At 38.4% G+C, this 16,743-nt stretch overlaps 1 protein-coding gene across 1 annotated transcript in view; it reads right to left on the bottom strand.

Moving 5' to 3' along the window:
- Positions 1–16,743, bottom strand: part of PCCA (propionyl-CoA carboxylase subunit alpha) — a gene marked incomplete at both ends in the record, with an annotated part of 259,645 nt that overhangs the window by 113,027 nt on the left and 129,875 nt on the right. Inside the window, one exon of the mRNA XM_079540566.1 lies at positions 7,965–8,067. Within this exon, the coding sequence (XP_079396692.1) occupies positions 7,965–8,067 (103 nt within the window). The remainder of the gene's footprint in view (positions 1–7,964; positions 8,068–16,743) is intronic.

The following is a 16,743-nucleotide window of genomic DNA, read 5'->3' as shown; positions in this document are numbered from 1 at the left end:
CAGCAGGACGCAGCCAACACTCCAAGGAACTTAACAAGGTAAGGTCCTGATGTTTGGGCTTATCCTTTTTATGTTAATAATCCTAGGAAAGAAACATAAATAGAGCTTCCAATATGAATGTAGCTACATATGCATTTACTGAGCTTAACATGCATTTCCTGAGTTTAGAGTCTCCCAAAGTGAAGAAAACCTTATCCCTTAGATAAAAACTTCCACCATGATTTCACTTCTGTCCTTGGAAATTCCAAATAAAACATACAGATGGAGAGAAAAAAAAACAATGCTGAAAATAGATGTAAAAAGACCAGGGGTGATTAGCGTGCAACTTAGTTCTACAGTTCTACAGCTTCATGTGTACGCTTTTTACACACAGACAAATATTGAAGAACGAGTTTAAGAGGTGTAAGCCTGCATGAAAGGAAAGAATTGTTGAGCTTATAAAAGGGATCAAAGTAAAGGAAAGAGAAAGAGGTCTTATGGCAAAGAGGGGATCTTGGAAAGAAGAAGTCATCAGCAAAGCATGGATGAGAAAAGGGCTGATTCACAATAAAAAAGGACTAGGAATACAGCAGTGCAACTGAAAAACATTCACGTGCATAGGCCATGTACATTCAAGTTTCAACATCACATGAATGGTAGCCATAGAAGCCATGACACTCCTCCAACAGCTGCTGCTTTTCCAGCAGACATGATGAAAATAAAAGACAATAAACACGGGGACGTAGCCAAGTCCATTTATTTTGGTGAGCAGCCTTCCCACCAGCAGCCACCTCAGCAAGCTGTGCACCTGCTGCTCTGGGGTCTTCCCAAAAGATGTTCAGTGAGGTCCAAGCTTCACAACAATTACCTTCATAATGATTTCATAATGATTATCCAATCTTAAGATCAAGCAAGCATGAATTCCTGAGTGACCAGAACACCTTCTTCCCTACAATTGCAATAGGGATAATATGCTATGAAAAGCTCCCAAAACAGACTGTTCTGTTTCTGGAATATACGTGGTCATGAATCACACAGGATGATGGCTCTGCCTTTGAATTAGTATATAAATACCTTATATTACTTACACTATCAACTCTCATACCACTAATAGAATCCAAAGAAAAGATGATACCTACTTTCTCCAGAAATGGTCATAAATGCTCCACTTACGCTGAATTCCATTGCAACTTCTATATTTTACACAAAAGTTCATTTCCAGTGGCTAAAAACACCTGTTTCGTGTATTTCCATCTACTTGTTTGTCTATAGCACATGTAATCCTCTTTCTGTAATATTAAATGAACAATGTAGAAGGGCAAATAATACCAGATTTTAAAGACAGACAGAATTCTATATAGGGCAGCTGGTTTAGCAGTGATTAAGTGAGATTACAAACATAATATATATATATTACATTATTATCAAGAGGTCAAAAGAACAACATTAAGTTACACTAAAGAGACGAGAAGCATGTCACAACCTGAAGGTCCCATTACAAACAAGGGTCACACACTCAGAATAAATTCTTAGTACCTTGCTAGTCTACAAAGAACGAAAATATAATGGTGAAATAATGGTCTGAAGCTGTAGTAGTTATGTAAGTATATTGAGAGCTTTCAAAGGCACAGTAGTAAATCACGAAAAGAATGCTTGACTTCTTGACCAGGGGACCAGAAGAATGAGGATAAAATACTGCTATTTTCATGAGCTAAGGATGACTGCGTAACTCCAAAGCAAGGAATGAAGAAAAGCCACAAGTGGGCCGGGCTTAGTCATCCTTACTAAATGAAAACAAAGCATTTTAGCTTTATATCACACTGGAGGGTATCTGTAGGGTAATGCAAAGTATAAATATTTAGCTGTACTTGCAATAACTGTTCGTGTTATTACTGAGGTTGGAGGGGGAAGGGGAGGGATCACGCTTCAGGAATGCCTGTGACTGCACCGCAAGTCAAAAGTCTCTCCAAATGGCCAGTTTGGATGACTCCAGTAAATTTTCCTGACATCATCTTCCTTCTTCTTAAAATTAATGTAAGATAACTTTATTTTTTGCTGCTCCAACAGTGCAAGAGAGCCAGATAGCTCTCCTATTGGGCAGCTGACCATTCTTCCATATGGGGAAACCCCAGGATGGCGAAGAGCTGGCTCCGTCCCAAGCACCAGCAGGATAATAGGTGTAGTCTGCGTGAAAGCAAGCATAAGAGGTACCGGACCACTGCTCTCTGAAACAGCTCACTAGCTGCCCTGGTCATGCAATGGAAAAGCAAAGTAGGTATCTGAGCCATCATTACTGCGTGCAGCTGAGAATTTACAGCAATAAGCCTCTACCAAATCAACCCAGACACAACCTTCCAGCAATCTGTTCTTGCAGGTCACCAGTCACGTTATGTCCAGTACACCAAATTTCCAGGATCTTAGAACGCAAAAATTCAACTCAGCTATTTCAAGAACCTCACAGGAGCTAACCAGTTGAAGCCTTTCAACAAAATCACAAACCATCATTTCCAGATTAAAACAAAATTTTGATTGCATTTTGCTGCAATTCCTCACTCACAAATATATTTCTCGCCAAAGCATTATTCTATGGCTGGAAAATATCATCCCTTTTAAGTCTCTTTATAAATGTTCATAAATAAATATTCATATGACCTCAATAATGTAGTAAAGCAGTAGGACCATTCTGTCTTGGTAAACCAAGGCCCATTCCAACTGTCCCACAAGAACAGTTAGGAGTTTAACTCAAGCTTTTCCAGTTCCAGTTTCCTATACTGAACGTTAGACCAAGAAAAACCTTTAGATTTTTAGTAGCAATATAAAACATTTTTCAATGTGTTACCGTCTTTTTGTATGTAGTATCAGGTAATATGGGCATGCAGACTCACTGTTTTTTTCCAAGTCATAAATGATGAAAGAGTAAAACCCATAGAAAAATTAGGAAAACACACTTGGCTGCCAATACAAGCATCACATAGGAAGTGCTGTAGGCAATTGGGTTTAGAAGTATAAACACCAGATTAGTAGACCCATGAGATAGCATGATGTAGCCACACCTGGAGAGTCACTCTCTTATTCCTCTCCCAACCCACTAACAAAAACAAGGTTGAAGCCAAAATGTGAAGATTCAACTGTACAACATCATTTTTTGTCTCAAAGGCTAACTACATCAAACAGACGTAAAATAAGCTGGATTCACTTCAGCTAAAATATGTTTCCACTTGAAAGAAGATCAAGTTCTGTCTGGAAGACCTTGAAATTTTACTAGATACTGTAAAACTGTTCAGCAGCTGCGGGTGGCACCAGCTTCACAATAAACTGGACAATGGAACAAGTAGGGAAAGTCCTAGGTAGAATAAATGAAAGCGGAACAATGAAACACTCATTAATCATTCATAGCTGTTTCCTGTAGGAAACTCGTGCCCCTATTATCTAGATATCACAGTGAAATATTCACATTAGTAGTATCTGGCTTATAAAATACCAACCATTTTCATTCGCTCATTATCTTCCAAAAGCAAAACAAATCCAAATGCTCAAAAACCCACTTCCCAAGAAAAGTGGCTAAACAGCAACCAGTTACATAAAAATGACAAAGAAAATGTTCATACTGGATAACAAAAGCAAATGCTTGATATTTCTGTTACTACAAGCACACATGGGTCTCCAGCATCTGTTCTAAGATCGCGGTTGGCAAATAAATCCTACAGGACCACTGGTGAGGCCAGGGGCACAGTGTAATACAGACAGTGGAAACCCACCTGTGGATGCTCCACCCAAATTGTCATGTATCTCTGATACAAGAACAGTAAGCTGCTGATTACCCTGAGGCCTGCATTAACCTCAAAGCCACACAATGTACTCCTACAAAGAATCCCATTACAGAGGTCATATCTAATTGAAAACAGCAGAAGAAAGTTGGGCCTTGGATCTTAATGAGGTAAAAGCTCACCAATCCTCAGAGTGCATTCTAGCAAGAACCTTACAGCTGATCATTTAAGTCACTCAAGGGATTGCGAAATACACACTGTCCGGCCATATTCCTGCAAATACCACTGACTGTACAGGAGAATCCCTATCATGAGACAGCTGCTAGTCTGATCATGAAACAGCTAAGGCCCATCTCTGGATCCCTGGTATGAAACACGCTCCACTTCCCTCTCATCCCTTGCTGTACAATCTCACACTTCCAGCTCTTTCAGAATAATTCTGCATCATCAGCCCTTAACCTGGCTGTCAAAATGATCAGAAGCAAACTGTGATTAAATGGTTTCTAGGCTGATATGGGTCATCTCAGGTTGGACATTAGGAAACACTACTTCTCTGAAAGAGCGATCAGGTACTGGAACAGGCTGCCCAGGGAGGTGGTGGAGTCACCAACCCTGGAGGTGTTCAAGGAATGTTTAGAAGTTGTGTTGAGGGACATGGTTTAGTGAGAATTATTGGTGATCAGTGGATGGTGGGACTGGATGATCTTGTAGGTCTTTTCCAACCTTGGTGATCCTATGATGCTATGATTCTATGATTTGGCAGAATCAGCAGAGAAAGCAACTACACAGAAAATTGTGTGTGCATACCTGGGGTAGGAGGAGGGAAGAGGCAGAGACCAAGTAGAGGAGTAGGCTGGGACAATGATTCCTTAAACTGGCTCAGCTCCATCTCATCCAACCACAGCCTCAGCAGCCCTGCTAGTGAAAGGTGGAACTTCTGTGAAGACTTCCAAGAGTGGTTCTTTCTATCTGTCTGACTAGAATAACAATCGCAAGCTTTGGCTGAATAATTGAAGGTGGAGAAAGGTACTCAAAAATACCCTCAGAGGAGTGAGAAGAATGCATGCCATACATGTGGCTCCCAAACAAAGAAAAAAAAGAAAAAAAGAAAAAAAGAAAAAAAGAAAAAAAGAAAAAAAGAAAAAAAGAAAAAAAGAAAAAAAGAAAAAAGGAAAAAAGGAAAAAAGGAAAAAAGGAAAAAAAGGAAAAAAAGGAAAAAAAGGAAAAAAAGAAAAAAAGAAAAAAAGAAAAAAAGAAAAAAAAACCCACACAAAACTAAAAGTTAATCATATACCTCAAGTTCAGTAGTAAACTGAACATCTGGTAGCTGCGCCAAGCTTAGAAGAAACAATACATGATTTCAAAATAGTACTTTTCTGACTAATTCTTCATACAAAAATTCCTTGTGATTGTTTTCAGTGCATGTGAATGAAAATGTCAGCGTAAGTATTGCAGAGTAGTGAAACTTCGATCATCAGCGCGTTGTCATGATTTTCCAAACAGTTCGGAGAATGTTATAAATCCATTTGGGGATGCACAGTCTGTCTAATGCACTTATATCCTCCAGTATGGATTTAAAATTCACACAGATTCCAAACATCAAATTCTGCCACAGAGAACTGCATCCAAGATTACATTTGATTCATCACCAGTAAGACAGGTTCCTACTCCACATTCTTTAGTTACTAAAATTTTTCACATTGCAGACACACCAATAAGGATGTGATTTCTGTGGCCACAGTGCTGTTCCCTAAAATGTACCTGTGACATGGTACACCTGCAGGCACAAGTCAGATGCAGCTTAGTAAGTTGAGGACATGCCACAAGGGACTGATCCTTGATTGGGCTGCAGTACCTTGAACAATCCACAGTCCTCAGTCCCCTCTAGAGGGAGTCAACCAGCTACTCTGAGGAGTGGAGAGTACTGGTCAGGCCCCTACACAATCCTTTGACCTCACACTGCTTTTGCTTCTTTGATGGAGCTGCAGGATTTGTAGGGAAAGGGGATCACTACCATGTTTGTTTTTCTTCAGAAGTTACTCACAAGTAAGTCTTTTCACATTACCTTGTCCTTATTTGACCTCAGATAGGCAGCTCTACGGTCATTGCAATAAGTAGACATTATAACATACATGGATTGAAATAATACCTATCCTCTGAGGAACACAGACAGCCACCACTCCAAGAAAATTCTAAGGCTTAGCTTCTGAAGGACTCATTCCAGATCTGCATATGCCACAACAGTCAGAAAAGATCATGCTGAGAAAGCTGAGCTAAGTACCTGATGGCAAGAGAAAGTGATACTCTATGTAGCAAAAGATTTGCTAGCTCCACCATATAACATTTGGAAAAAAAAAAAAACAAAAAAAAAAAAAAAAAAAAACAAAAAAAACAAAAAAAACAAAAAAAACCCACAAATCTTAATCCAGTCTTATCAAGTAAAAATGTCATGTGGTCAGATTATTCTGCTCTGCCCATGTTGGAGGAAAATATATGAGGGAGTTATGTTAGAAGGACTCAAAAAATAAGCTACTTTTTCTTCAACGCAGGAAACCATTCGTTTTCCTGACATGGCTGTGCCTGATTGCTCAGTGCAGTTATTTTGTTTGCACATTTGATATTTTGGCTTAAGTAGTTGTATGTGTCTTTTCTATTAAGATACACAAACATCCAGTAGTGAAAGAAAATTTCTGCATTAGAAACGAAGCATTAAAAGATTCTTCCAAAACAGGACTGCTTTTCTCTTGTTAGCAATAAGAACATTTTACACTCAGAGAAAAAAAAAATCAGATCATGGAATGCAACAGCAGTTTGAGAATCACTATTTAAGTCAAACATTCCCATCCTTTTTTTTTTTAAGTATGAAGGAATCCACTACTTTTCAACAGCAGTACCAGACTACTTAACTTCCTGTGCAAGCCAGTAAAAACTACAGTTAAAGCTCCTCCTCATTTTCCCTTATTCATCTGTTAGCTAAGAACAGTGGTCTCAGAGTGCCTGTTCCTCTCCTTATGCCATTTGCTATGAAGAACGTAACTTATGGAAGGAAATAAAAAAACCAAAACACTTAACTTTCCCCTATAGGTGAGTAAGGCAAACAATCACCTAGCCCTACATATGCTACATATTACAAAGCTGTTATGCTTGCTCTTTTTTTTCTTTTTTAGACACATATGGTATTATTTATCTATGTGGGTACAAATAAAAATAAAGACTTCTCGAAACCACATCTGATTTATTCCTGACCACTGTAAAATCAGTAATAGAATACACTGTCAAACCACTGGCATGGAATGTGAATAATGTCTGTGCCGCATTCTGACTTCTGTCTCTCTCACACAGACATACATACACGTGCAGACGCATTACAGAATTTAACTTTTGAAACAGACACGTGATGAAATTTTGTTTTTCTGTATGCAACAGTTGGAAACACCAACTACCCAGATTCACAAATTACATAAAAGATCTCAAGGCACTGACAAAGGCTTCAGCTTACAACAATACGCCAGTGGACCACAAAAGCCAAAAGCATCACACAGGAAAAAAAAAAAAAGCACACTGTTCCAAAGAAACAAAGTAGTGGTTACTATTTTGACAGATACTACTGCAATGTCTCACCAATTAACAGCACTATGTGTGTTACCAGCAGCTGTTATCCGAAAGAATGAAGAGGCAGGGCAACAACAGCACCAAAATCCATACTTACAGCAAGAGTGCCTATTCCAAAATTTATAGATCAGAATGTGTTTTCAGAACTAGATCCAAATCTATCATGGTTCTTCATCAAGGTAGGAAATTACTCATGAATCCACAATATTTTAAAGCTCTGTAGCTGAACACTCCCATTATCCCAAAGTGCTTAGATCACTTCAAATGGTCACATGGGAAATTTGTGATGCTCAATTTGTGGTTAGTTACTAATGTAGCAACATTTTGCTGTAATGAAACTCCTGATGTGCATTAATTACTGCACTGGCTTGTAACACATTTTTGTGCCTATTAGCATGCTAATATGTAGAATAAAAATAATCATGTATGACTTGTGTGAGTAGGGAAATGTAAGCCACAACTCATTTGAATTTAGAAAAAAAAAAAAAGCAGACTATATTAAGAAACCACGCAGTTTCTCACCAGCATTTCTCTCGTGCATGAGAAGATGCCATTAACAAAATGCATCAGCACACCTGAGTTCCTGGAAACAAAAAACAACCTTACCTTGGTGTCCCTAGAAATCGCTGAGATCTCAGTTGTTCAGCCACATACAAAGAAGCTGCTGTTGCCAGTAGTTCCCTTCTTTCATCATCAGTCAACTGGTGCCCTAGTTTTCAAAAAATCAGTTAAAAATTATTAGAAATCGCAGACCAGCGCAAATATAAAAACAAAAGTAACTACTATGGAAGACACTGCTCAGTCCTTACAGACTAAATCTGCATTTTTTTTCCCTAAATTAAGATAAGGCTCAGCATAGCAGATGCTCTGAGATTCAGAGTTTAAATTGTATGTTTTCATACAGATCAGCCCTACTGCTAACACCAGTAACTCTGTTGAAAACAATTTGACAACTGAAAGAAAAAAAAAATGGAACGATGCTGCAGCATCTTGTTTTTGTTACTGAAATGTCACTGGCTGACATATTGTGCCTCATGCTGGTAAGGAATCCATTTGTACATTAGAACTTATTCAAAATATACTGCATTCTTTCTCAGTACCTTACCTTACCAAGGCTACACAGCTTCCAAGCAAAAGGGATAATAACTCCAGAAATAAATGTGAATGAAACTACTTGTCAGTCCTGCATCCTTTAGTGTCACTTGTGTCATTATTAGTTCACAACTAATGAAGTCAAAGTCATACCTGGCACTTCAAAAGCAAAAAAAAAAAAACAACAAACAAACATCTCAAGTAGCCTGTAATTTAAAGGTAGACAAACTAAGAAACTTTTGGACAAAAATCAGGGTAACTCCTATCCTGATCTTGCTACAGACAAGTGAAAGCTGTGTAGAAATTCAGTAGTTGTAGTAGTTGTTGCAATAGTCCATCCAGCAGATTAAAACACAGAGCACGGTGCCAGAATTCTGCCCTCCCTTGTGCAACATAGATTTGTTATGAGAAGCTGACACATAGGTGGACAAGTCTGGTATCACTGGATAAGTAAAGCAGTCCAAAGTGATGTGAGAGGAAGTAAAAGAGCAAGTGAAGTAGCCAGCCATAAGGTGGTGATAGGAAGTTAAAGCTGGTGTAAAAGAGAACAGGAAATGCAAAGATGAATTGTTACGGAGAATAAGCTCAAAGTATTCTTAGGAGAAAGATTTTGCACAGATGAAAGAATGGGTGTTTCAAAAGCTAGAGAAGAAGATAATGCAATAATTCAAGTTAAGAAAATAATATGAACGTAAGGCTGAAAGATTTCATAGAAGCATAGAATGGTTTGGGTTAGAAGGGACCCTTAAAATCATCTAATTCCAACCCCCCTGCTATAGGACACCTCCCTCTAGACCAAGTTGTTCACAGCCCCATCCAGCCTGGCCTTACATACCTCGAGGGAGAGGACATTCACAACCTCGCTGGGCAACCTTTTCCATTGTCTCTCCACCCTCCCATTTCTTCTTTCAGTTTAAAACCATTTCCCCTTGTCGCTCCATGCCCTTATAAAATGCCCTTTCCCAGCTTTCCTGTAGGCCCCATTCATCAACTGGAAGGACCTCAACATCATTTAGCTAAACTCGATTACAGCAGAGCTCAGAGTGCTTTATGCAGCTGCTATCTGCCTCAGTAGAATTTCATGTGTAGGTATCACACAGTACATGCCGCCATATGCAGCAATTACAGACTTTGTATAAAAGAAAAGCACCACCCTGAGAAAGCTGTAGGGGTCCCTGTTCATTGCAGAGAAGTTGGACTAGGCAAACTTTAAGAGTCACTTCCAACTAAAATGATTCTATGATGATGAAACAGGCGGGGAAGGGGTTCAGAAGGCTCTCTTCTCCCTAAGCAACTCTGCCCAATGAAGCACACTTGCTTCAAGTCGTTCAACACACAGTTCTTGTCTCCAAATGCATGCTCCCATCACCTCAGCACTACTGCACATAATGTTGACTCACATTCCCCAGTCCTTCTTATTAGGGAATGACAATTTTTATCAGTAGCATAAGACTAACACAGTCCTCTGGAAAACAGAATGGAGACCAACAACGACAATCAGAACAGGCTTTACAGTAACAAATGCAAGAACACAGTTTCAAATAGGACATCTTCTGCAGGGAGCCCATCATTGGACTGGAAACATTAAACAGCATCTTCACATATCCATAATTAGGCTGAATTTTATCAATGCAATAAAGCTAGAATGCACCCTCATTAGCACCCTCATTACTGTTCCAGCTGAGAGCACAGAGGAGCTGTCACTGGCCAAAAATTGTAAATTTAGAAATAGAAAAGTCAGCAAATCTATTTATTTTTAAATTTAGCCCATATTAGCATATTCTGGCTAAAGATTAATGCAACTTCCTTTGCTCAGTGTTTATTATTTTCTATCAGCCTTGAAATTGAAGCTGTCTTCACTAACACAAACATGCAGAAATAAAAATTCTCAAAGTCTGAGGAACTGACTTGAGAAACAAACTTGATCTTTCTTTTAACAGTTACTAAAAGAATCAATTGCAGAGTGAAAGACAAAAAATGCTACCATACACACACACACACACATACACAAAACCTTTATATAATTATACAAAACAATAAGCATCCACTGTCTGGCTGTGAGGTGTGTCAGTTTAAATTTTCTAGCTGTTTGCACAAAGTGAACAAGCTCTGAGACTATTTTTCCAAAAAACTGTATACCTAAAATTGGTATTTTATCTCAGCTACTGTTTGTGTCCAGTGTGGGCAAGCTGCATTTATTTTCCTGAGTCTGAGAGATAAAACATACAGCAAGAACATACCAAAATTAGGTTTGGGTCATTGGCATTAAAGATACACTCCTACCATTGAACGTCCATAGCGTAACTTTGGTTGCATACCTCAGACATTTGATTAAAAGCTGTTTCCTAAGGATGATGACTTACCATTATAATACAAATCTGCTGTTAGTACTATTCGAGTTTTCTAAACACCAGCCCTTCTCCTTCTCTTTTTCTCTTGCTCCATTGCTATGCTTAGAAGGATTTTTTAAGTTTTGAAGTAAAACTTCCTATTACATTACTATCTTTGGAAACACATAAATACTCCAGACAGTAATACCTTTGTTTCTCTCCAAGTATTATTCCATCTTACAAGCCACCCTCCTGGACTTCAGCTGAATGTTTTAAATGTAAGTGACCATTCTCCATCAATAAAGCCACCAATAAAATAAACGGAAAGTCTTCCATGTTCACTATGCAGAAGATCGATCTGAAAAGTAACAGAGCCCCTTCGGAGGCATTTTTCTATGTGCTGCCTTGACAGAAAGTGAAATGAGTAAGAAGCAAATGCTCCCCAGCTTCCAAGATGGGAAGTTCTATCACAACCCTTTTCTACCTTTTCTATTCTCCTTACTGGATACTGCAGATCCCTGAGCTACATGGAGATTTTGTCTACACCATAAAGCATGCAGCAGCTCCCAAGTCTCTCTGCTCAACCTAGGATATACTCCTGCATTCTCAGTATCACTGAATTATACAGTGTGAACATGAAACAAAATTAATGGCAATAAAACTAAGTCACGATTAAGAGAGTGGAAGCACTGCTACTCATATGACTTAAAAGCAGAGAGTCCGCATCTATTACTACTAAATAGCAGTACCCTGGATGGAGAGAAGACATGGAAAAAGTATTTCTCTCTCATTTCCTTGATGTTATGATTGCTTAAATCAATATTATCCCAGTATCCCCCAAGCTGAGTCAAAAGGGTTCATGAAATCGCTTTACATAACCAACATCAAATTAAATTACATGAAAGGTCATTTTTCCCATAACAGTCTAATTTGCATTTTGTCCTAGAAATGTGTTTCCTACCATCAGTTACAGGAAGAAAAAAAGAAGAAAAAAAAAAAAGGCCAAACAAGCCCTGGTTATGTGCCCAACTTAGTAGCTGAAAAATGACTGTCCTATTTTGAAGTACAAAGGTATTATTGACAAATTAAGACAAGTTATTGACTACATCTGGCATAAATAAGAAAGTCAACTAAGCTATCTGTTAAAATAAATTTTATAAACCAATAGTTTAATAAAATGGAAACAAGGACTTGGTTATAAAACCGAGAACATGAATAGAATTAAAAGCAACAGTCCTCTCCCTTCTAACTGTAACACATTCAGAGACGCAGCGTTCATCCAACTAAAAACAATTTAAATAATATCTAAAGTTTCAATTCACCTAATAAGTGCTTTTATGCATAAAACAGAATCCTAAAATCACCAAGGCTGGAAGGAATCTTGGAAGGTCTCTAGTCTATCCAGAGGTGAATCCAGAATCCACCTGTCACCCCAGCAGACAATCTCAACACCAGCATTAGATCAGGTTGCCCAGTTTTATACAAGCAAATCTTGAAAAACTCTCCAAGGTTGGAAATTCCACACATTCTCTGGGCAAGTCATCCCAATGCTTAATAATCCCTAATTAGAATAAATTCTTGTTGCCTTATATCCAAGAGGAACCTCCCATATTTCGACTTATGACCACTTGTATCTCACTCCTGCTATACACCTCACTGAAGAGCCTGGCTCCATTGTCTCAGGAACACCCTCAGAGATGCTAGAAGGCCACCATTAAGTTCTCCTTAAGCTTCCTTGCTTCCAAGATAGTCAGGTCTGGTTCTCCCAATCTCTCCTCATTCATCATCTACTCCAACACGCAAGCCTCTCTACTAAACTCAAGATTATAGACCTCTTTCTCATATATATCAGAGGGGTAAAAGTACACACAGGATTCCAGAAGTGGTTTCATGAGTGCTGAGTAAAGACGAGCAATTACTTCTCTACTGCATAAAATTATGACAAACACAATCTATTTTAAGGCCTTTACCTCAAACACACTCTGGAGCCACTCATACCCTGGAGAAAGAACCTTCCACTTTTTTTCATAGAAAAGCTTGGGTTGGAAGGGACCTATCTGAGTCTATCAGAAGGGACTTATCTGGGTCTATCAGCACTGCTCTTTCTTTCCAACAAATGAGATCAACATGTAAGAAAATGGGAAAATAAAGAATTCTTTCCTTTGTTCCGTGTTCTTGTACAGATTTGCAATAATCTCTTGGAAAACACCCCACTTCCCATTTGCACAGGATCTGTCTTCCAAAGAGATTGACCAAGCATTTGAAACATCACTGAATAACCAGGAAGAGTGGGACATTAAAAAATATCTCAATATTCAAAGTTAGCCAGGAAAAGAGATTAACTGTGAATCAAATGTATGACAAAGAACGATCCCACATATAGCATGATAACCTAAGGACTCATGGGTTTAATTTATCCTTTGTTAAAGACTCCCCTTAGATCTTTGTGAATATAGAGGCACTTTCTGCACCTGTATAACAGAGAAAATGAATAACCTATTCCTTTTTCAATAGAAAGGTTAGGAAGTAAAGAAGCATTCCAGGTTGCTTGGAAGCTGTAAAAGGACAGCTTGGTTGACAGCAGTCTAATAGTATGGCCTACTCCTGCATGCTTCATAAATATTTTCATTCTCTGAGCAAAGAGCTTGGATGCAGGCATATTTGTGTCACATCTAACCTAATCTGTGATGCCACACCCAATTTCAGATCTGTTCTCTTTCCAATACATGTGTACACAGAGCAGTAACCCATGCCAGCTGACCTATTAGCCAGCCAGCATTCTAGACAGCAGCTGTCTTCCCACACTAATCATACACCAAGCCAGTCTAGTTTCTGCACAGAAATATTTCAAAGTAACTTGAAAAAGACAAAATGATTTTGTTAGTGACTGTTTACTTAAAGAATGGAAGAAAAATAGTTAATAGCTTTAATCTAAAAGCTAAAATAGCTTTAATCATGAAAATAACTAGAAATCCCAAGTCCAGATGTAATTTGAAGTAGACATCACAGGTTAGTGTGAAAGTTGCCAAAGTACTTCTAATATTTATTTTTCTTCTTACCTTGCAGTAAAAGCTTTTCAATAAGAGTTTTACTATAAAAGTTTTCAAAACAACACTGGAATATAAATAATCTCTTTCTACTTATTTTCAGTAACACAAAAGCTGTTTGTTATAGTTGAAAAATGCACTTAAGGAATGGCCCAGTCCTCATGCAGGCAATAGAAAGAAAACAACAGATGTTCTTTACATCAGTGTAATCAACAGTGGCAATTTTGCAGTTTAAAAATAAAACACACTACATTCAATGTAAGCAATAATATAGCATGCATCTTCATTGATTTTTATTTGTATTTTTTTAAGTTTTCCAAATTTAAAACACTGGATCTCTTCTTCAAACAGCAGCATAAATTTTGGTGTTTCCAAGTCCACTCTTACCATACTTCGTTCTAATTTTTTAGATCATCCCAAATATATTTTTTAATTCTACGCTTTCTTCTTTTTTCTTTTTTTTTTAATGAACAATATTAGAATAAATAAAGCTACTTAATTTTCAAAGCAAAATTTATGATGGGTTTTTATAAAGAGGTTGGTGAAATGAGTAGAGAATTTACACTGTATAAGCTAATTTTCCTTTGCTTCTCTTTCTGAGCTTGAGCACATCAAATGCAGAAGACTCTTGTTTGCCTTCAACAGTTTCCATTAGAATCTTTGCAGAATTTTTTTAATAGGTACTTAAGAAACTATCCTCTAATTCAACTATTAGTAGTTTTTCAAGCCAATGAGAATCACATCATCAAAAGGGCTCTCAATTACCTGAGAGAGGTTTTAATCAGTATTCTTGATTTGAAATACAAATGTTTTGTAATAATGATTTCTCCATTTTATTTATCATTAAGAATCACAGAATGGCTTGGGTTGGAAGGGACCCCAAGGATCATCAAATTCCAATCCCCATGACACAGGCAGGGCCACCAATCTCCAGATCTGGTACTAGGCCAGGTTGTTCAGGCCCCATCCAACATGACCTTGTACACCTCAAGGGATGGGGCATCCACAACCTCTCTGGGCAGCCTGTTCCAGCATCTCTGTAAACACTCTGTATACTCTCTCTGTAAAGAACTTCCCTGACATCCAATCAAAGGCTTCCTTCCCTGAGCTTAAGAAGGTTAATGTGTGTGTATATTTGTTGCATGGAAGGAGAGGATCGAGACATTTCATACTGCATGAATGAACCATTGCATGTCATTTATTAGTTCCTATTGTGAACTAATATCTCTTTCCATGTTTTCTGGTGTCTACAGCAAAAGTTTATCTTTAATGTTAATACAATATTACCTCAAGACTACATAACTAATCAGTTATTTGCATCAGTGAACATATGCACACAAATACGTGCATATACTGCTCAAGTCATATGACCCCAAACAAATTTATTGTCAAGTCCACAAGTGACTGATCACACACTAGTTAACAATGCAATATGAAATATTAAAAAGACAAATAAAAGATGTGCTCCTTTCTAGAGTCAAAAATATAGAGCACGGGGCCTCTCTCCTGCATCAGTAAAACCTGTCCTGTCTAATTACAAGTGATCAAAGAATTCAATTAAGGGTAGAATGGTTTTTATTTTCATTGTTCTTAGTTATGTGTCAGGTGCAGCTGTTTTTTCACAACATAGTGTAAAGCTACCTAACTGTTCCCTTCTCCCCAGTTCTGACCTGTCACTCACTTTGCACATCTGCTAAAGTTCACCATACTCCTCCATGAGCTAAGTCAACCTGGTAACTCTCTATCCCAAAGGAAGCAACAAAAAAAATGCAGTGTTCTGGTGGCTTAGGAAACTGAATTCACCAAGAAAAAGGACTGAAAAGTCCCTGAACCATCAAAGAGATTGGACATGGAATTCCATATGAAAGTGTCAGGGAAAGGAAGGGAGTCAGACTTGCTAATCAGTAGCAGAGAGCCAGCACAGCAGATCAGAGAACCCTCAAGTCTGCAACAGATGAAAGCCAGCTCAGTTACCTGAGTATTAGCTAAGTACCTTAGCAAAGAAGACAAAGAACATTTGAGTTTCAACAATCCCAAGCTTATTGCCATCCAAGGTGACTAACTCCTACTCCTTTGGCTCAGTGAGGAGCCAAGAACAAGCTGGATGCATTAATCTCCTGTGCAGGACTGCATCAAATAGACATGCCAATAACATGATGATATACAGTATTTCTGTGGTTGAATACTCTTTAAATCAAACTTGCACACTGACACCTGGGGTAAGAAAAATCTGTTCTGCTCCTTAGTGAGATTGCAACTTTGCAAGGTGCCAGTCATTTCTGGTCAATACCAAACCAGCAACACTGTCTCCAAAGTGGGATGAGAGTTTTGCCACTTTGGGTTAATGATTAACTAGGGAGAATGGAATCTCCATGTGATTCACAGCAGACCCAAAGACCCAGGAAACATGAGGCACAAAAATGTGTACGTTAAATAAGGAAGAGCGTCTTCCTCATGATTATCAGTGTGAGGCCTCCTTATCTTAACTGTCTCCATTTTCTTCTCCCCAAAAAGGGAGAGAGGGGAGCAAAGAGGCCAAAAAGGTTTGTGATAACATCCACCAAACGGTGACAGGATGTTGTAAAGAAACATCTGCATGTGTGTTTACTTCCCATCACTACATGTAATGTAGTGTATCAAGACTAGGCTCAATGGAATACTCTGACAAAACGTCCATATCCTCCAAAGCAACGTTGCAGTGAACACAAATTGCGCAAACAGGTGCTCCTAAAGATGCTGCACAAACCCACAGGAGAAGGAAACGCAATGGGTAAAGAGAAATCTCATCTCCAGGTAACAGTAGGAGCGCAGTCTGTAATGAAGCGCAACAGCACGGCAGAGCTGAACTGATATTTATTTTACATATTTCATATCGCCTACAAATTGTTCTGCTCAACTCTGGTTGTATTTAATTTA

This window comes from Tetrao urogallus (genome assembly GCF_951394365.1).
Source record: "Tetrao urogallus genome assembly, chromosome: 1".
Taxonomy (NCBI): domain Eukaryota; kingdom Metazoa; phylum Chordata; class Aves; order Galliformes; family Phasianidae; genus Tetrao; species Tetrao urogallus.
The sequence above is the reverse complement of the archived record's forward strand: the minus strand, read 5'-3'. Positions and strand labels throughout refer to the sequence as shown.